The sequence below is a fragment of the Arachis ipaensis genome, chromosome B02 (assembly GCF_000816755.2).
Source record: "Arachis ipaensis cultivar K30076 chromosome B02, Araip1.1, whole genome shotgun sequence".
NCBI lineage: Eukaryota > Viridiplantae > Streptophyta > Magnoliopsida > Fabales > Fabaceae > Arachis > Arachis ipaensis.
The window spans coordinates 18,147,672-18,152,790 of record NC_029786.2 but is presented as its reverse complement, the minus strand read 5'-3'; the positions used below and the strand labels follow the sequence as shown (position 1 = coordinate 18,152,790).

At 32.7% G+C, this 5,119-nt stretch overlaps 2 protein-coding genes across 4 annotated transcripts in view; one reads left to right on the top strand and one right to left on the bottom strand.

Moving 5' to 3' along the window:
• Positions 1-1,736, top strand: part of LOC107625033 (thioredoxin-like protein 4B) — a 3,458-nt gene extending 1,722 nt beyond the window's left edge. The window contains exons 4-5 of the mRNA XM_016327561.2: positions 65-131; positions 1,209-1,736. Of these exons, the coding sequence (XP_016183047.1) occupies positions 65-131; positions 1,209-1,307 (166 nt within the window). The 3' untranslated portion in view covers positions 1,308-1,736. The remainder of the gene's footprint in view (positions 1-64; positions 132-1,208) is intronic.
• On the bottom strand, positions 2,412-4,524 carry LOC107625034 (small nuclear ribonucleoprotein E). 3 transcript variants are annotated; one of them, XM_016327563.2, is made up of 7 exons: positions 4,447-4,524; positions 4,196-4,312; positions 4,092-4,118; positions 3,937-3,999; positions 2,844-2,922; positions 2,715-2,760; positions 2,412-2,616 (listed from the first exon to the last, which is right to left on the bottom strand). In XM_016327563.2, the coding sequence occupies exons 2-7, from the start codon at positions 4,235-4,237 to the stop codon at positions 2,607-2,609; spliced, it is 267 nt and encodes an 88-aa protein (XP_016183049.1). In that variant the 5' UTR covers positions 4,238-4,312; positions 4,447-4,524; the 3' UTR covers positions 2,412-2,606. The 3 variants fall into 3 exon arrangements, with proteins under 3 accessions (XP_016183049.1, XP_016183050.1, XP_016183048.1); XM_016327564.2 differs by having other exon boundaries at positions 4,196-4,309; positions 4,447-4,523; XM_016327562.2 differs by having other exon boundaries at positions 4,196-4,508.

Here is a 5,119-nt window from a genome sequence, read left to right as displayed (position 1 = left end):
TCTTTGGATTTGTATCAAGAAATTTTGTGGTTAAGATTTTGACATTTTGTTCTGTTACATATAGGACTGCAGATCACACTAAGTGGATTGGCGCTTTTCACAGAAAGCAAGATTTCATTGATGTTGTAGAGGTACATACTTACATATCCTTGTTTATGCGAATCTTGGATCTGATTAAAATGATTGTAAATCGTTTCAAATGCCAGTCGTTTATCATTGACATTTACTGATTATTGTTAAAGTAGTAACAAATGGTCGGTTCATATGCAGAAAAAGACATAGTAAGATATCTAGTGTTTATCATTGTTTACATGCCTCTCTCTCTCTCTCTCTCTCTCTCTCTCTTAATTCTTGCCATTTTAAACTTCATTAATATTCTGTCCAAAGGCTATTTGAGGTCTTTCAATTGAGAAGTGATCTTTGTCTTGTAGATATTGATATGTTATTGAGAATAACATAGGATGCCATTGCCTTAAGTAACATAACCACTTGTGATTTGTGAACATGTCTCTACCACCTTCCCCTTACCTTTTATAAACAAAAATTAGGATTGGAAGGGCGTGGTACTTCAAAACTTGTTTCTGAAAAAATAAGTGGTTTCTCTGAGCTTTAAACTAGTATTAAGCTTAGCTTGTGCAAAACTGATGTTGAGTATTAGATGTTTTTCATCTATTTTTCTTGTCTTATCTCTCTTGCCATGAAGATAAATAATTGTACAATGGTATGATTCTAGTCCAATAGGCTCAATTAGGGGGTGCAAACTTAGTTAAATAAGGGTCAAGGGAAACCAAGTTGGGTTGGTCTAGTAGTTAGCTCACTAGTTCGCTTAAGCAAATGTCAGGGGTTTGAATCCCGCCTTGTGCATGCAACAACGCATTGACCAAGGTTTGATCCGTGACGGATTAGTCCTTGGTCTGTCAGGTTGGGGGATATAGTGGGAAACCAAATAAGGGGCAAAGGAATTTAAATAGGTGAGTTATGAAAAACTCCTTAGGATATTCTCCTTCCATTTCCCTTTGATCACTGTAGAATCCAATTTTGCATTACAATCCTAATTTGAGTTGCATTTTTTTTTCTCTCTTGCCTTCTATGAAGTAGTACATTGATTGGATGCTAGATTAGCTTCTACTTGAAAATGTGTGCTTCCAGCTATTTACCATGTATGACCTTTTCATTATTTGATGAAATGGTGATGAACATTACTGCAGGCAATATTTAGAGGAGCAATGAAAGGGAAGCTTATTGTGAATTGCCCTCTCCCACCTGAAAGAATTCCAAAATACCAGTTATTGTACAAAGATGTCTGAATGAAAGTGAATACCAGTTACCTGTTGTATATACTTGGGATTTGCATATTATACTACTAGTTTTCAGAGTGTACTAGTCCCCTTCTATATCCTTTTTATTCATTCACAAGACTGGAATATGACAAGAACAAGTGTCGAACCATTTATAAGTGTCTGATAAAAATAAGACATAGGTTTCTTCTTGGGGGACTACAATGGCCATGGTTAGTTGGCTACCATGTCTAAGTTGCCATCACATAGGAAAGTAGGGCAGAGTGAAAGAATGATGTGGCAACAAAAGGTAGTTGCACTTGCAGACTCCTAAACTTTGTTAGGGTAAACCACAAAAGTTGCACTCAAATTATCTGTGTTGACGAAAATGTCTCGGAATTTTGTTATCGACAAGAATTGCTCTCAAATTATTTAGAAAATGTGACAATCATTTTTGTATCTGAGAAACTGTGTATACATTTGATCCAAAATTTTATAGAAATATTTAAATAATTATTTAAAAAATACACACAAAAAATTGAATAAAAATTTTATTTAGATTTTTTTTTATTTTTTAAAATTATTATTGGTTATTGACAAAAAAAATTACGAAAAAAGTATATACTTAGTAAAAAATTACCAAATTTTAAAGATAAAAGATATTTCATTTTTCTAATCGTGTTTACCAAAAATTATATTAAAATCCAATTTTTAAATAATTAAAAGACATTTTTATCAATAACAAAACTTACAGGTTACAGCATTTTTATCAACGTCAAAATAATTCAAATTTTTTTGGTACATTATTAATTCCAACACCTCTAATGGCAGTAATATTTGGAGACTATTTTGGAATATTATTCAGAATACAATGTGTTTACTGTTTACTCTTTTTTTTGTTCTTTCTTTTAGTCTGCAATTAGTGGAATCTCGGATATTCAAACCTGGCCTGTTAGAGAGATGCAGTCATCAGTCACACATTCATATAGAAATTAAATTAAAGGAGTCAATACATCATTTTCTTTTTAATGTACTATTTTTATTATTATTTTTGTCACAAATTATAATAGTAGTATTTAATTATTGTTGTGCGAAATTAACTCAACCTTGCATATGCATAAAGAAGGCAGAACAGGTAGAACAGCAAAGAAAGTCGCTGAACTAAGAATTCATCTAGTGCAAGAAAATCTAATCTACATAACAACCATTCTCACACCGCATATTCAAAATTCTAAGTGACATAGCGATTAACAAAATGAAAGATAATTCTGTCCACTTGCTGAATGGAATGTATGGTTTACAATACACCCTGGGTGTTCATCTTCATCATCATTTTCCCCTGAAATTCATGTGTGACGTTTGTATGAGAAAATTAACTCACTCAGATAGAAATGTGAACCATGTGAGCTATGAAAGATGAATTTTAATTTCACTTACGTGTTCATCATTAAAGTTATGTTGTCTCCTTTAAGAAGGATCCTCCCTAATAAGAACAATAATATACTTCAGAAATTGCATGAATAAGTAGCAAGACAAAAATGAAAAAATTGAGAAACTTTAGCATACCTAATGTTTTTCTGGTGTTCTTCTTGACATTCACTTCTTCAGCATCATCCAGAACCAAATTCATGTATTCATCAAAACCCTGTTTAAAATTAAGATGAGATTGGATTCTAAATTCTAACCACAGCACATTTTATATTGCTATGCCAAAAACACAAGCCTGTAGTCCTTTACTCTAGATACAAATACAATGGATCTTCCTTTATATAAAATGCGCTAGATAGATTCAACACCAACTTATCATCTCATTTAAATTCATTCAATTGTACAACCAAATTTTCAAAGGGAAGCTTTGGAGAAAACGGTTGAGTTGTTTCTATATAATCTCAAGGTCACGGGTTCAAGCTGTGGAAATAGCCAATGATGTAATTCTCAGGTTAGGCCGCGTAAATTACACTCTTTGGGTCCAGTCCTTCCCAGACCCTGTGTTAACAGGGATGGTTGTGCACCGGGCTGCCCTTTTTTGTTTTAATTGTACAACCAAATTTTCCAACTGATGCTGTTTGAATGTGTTAAATAAAGGTTTAATTACTCTGTTGGTCTCTATAGTTTCGTGAAATTTTCAATTAGGTCCCTATACCTTTTTTTTGAGTCCTTGCACCAATTTTTTTTTTAATTGGATTCCTACACTTTTTTTTCCTTTTATTTAGGTCCTGCACCAATTTTTTTTTAGTTGGGTCCCTATAAAATTAAGCCAATTACTGCTAAGAGGAACCTAATTGAAAAAAAAGAATTGATGCAAGGACCCAATTAAAAGGAAATAAAAAAAAGTACAGGGACCTAATTGAAAATTTCGCAAAACTATAGGAACCAACAGAATAATTAAACCTTAAATAAATCCCTGTTTTTCAATACCTCGTCAATTCACCATTAATTTAAAAGTCACTGTAAAGAATAATCTAGCCTCAACTAGTAACAATACTGAATTTGCATAATTTAAAAGACAGCACAACATCACCATTAATCTATAGAAGACTCAATCACAATCCGAATCCACATTAATCATATCCGCAAAACAGTTTAAAGTCCGCAAAAAACTTTTTTTTATTAAGTACGCATGAAAAAAAGAAACTTCAATTAAGTATGAAGCACTCACAATGATACGGCCTTCAATCCTCAAATCCTTTTGTTCGAAGAGCCAAATCTGAATGCGAGCTTTCTGCAGAGAAATGATATTAGAGAATTTGGGGAAAACACAGAAGGAGTCATGAACCGAGAAATCATCAATGTAGTAAGTATGCAAGGACTTACACTTTGAAGAAACCTGAAAATCAAGTTCTGGGGAAAGCAGAAAGGAAGAGGATTAGGTTAAAGAGAAAAACAAAAAGAAAAGGAAAGGTGAGTGAGAAACGCACAATAGGTTGGGTCATAACCCTCTGAACTTTAGTGCTTGCCATGGTTTGGAAACTCGATTAAACAGTTGCAGGAACAAAACTGTATTTTGCAGCGGGGGAGCTCGAACTAAAACCCTACTAAACCAAACAAACAAATTCAACGAATTCAATTTGAATACCGTTGAGTATCGAGGGATGAGAGAAGAGAGAGTTGCCGGCGAGGACGGTGGGCAACGGGCAGCCGGCAGCGAGCGGCGAGGGTCAGAGTATACCTGCTAGGGTTTGCGACTAAGTGACTGAGAGTCTCTGAGGGAGGAATTGAGTGTGAACTGTGAAGGGTGGGGTTTGAGATATATATAGTTGGGGATATTTTGGTAATTTTTTGTAATTAAGTCTTTAATGGGCCACAGAATTTTGTACTCTACATTTTTCCTATTTTATGGGCAATGGGCCTCTTATAACTAAAAATCTATGATGCATTCTTGTCTCGATAATAGCAATGAGATTCTCCAAAAGAAGATGTAATTCTTTTTGGAAGAGGATGTAATTCCTTTGATGAGAAATAAAAAAGAATATCGAATAGACACTGGTATAGGCATGGAATATGATCCGATATGGAATATATCGACATACGAATTTTAAAATCTTATAAGACATATGGACATATATATATATAAAATATAAAGTATTTTTTACATAAATCGTAATGATATTTTGATATTTTATTGATATTAAAATATAAATTAATTTTTTTAATTATTTTTAAAGTCTTATTTTAATTATATAAAGTATTTAAAATATTTTTTGTTTTAATAATAATAATATATACTATTTTTAAATTTATTTCAAGAATATATATTAAGAATAACGCTGTGGGCGCTAACACGTGATGGTATTTAGATGTGTTCAAGTGTGTCAAGAGTAAATTTTTTTATTTTTTATTAA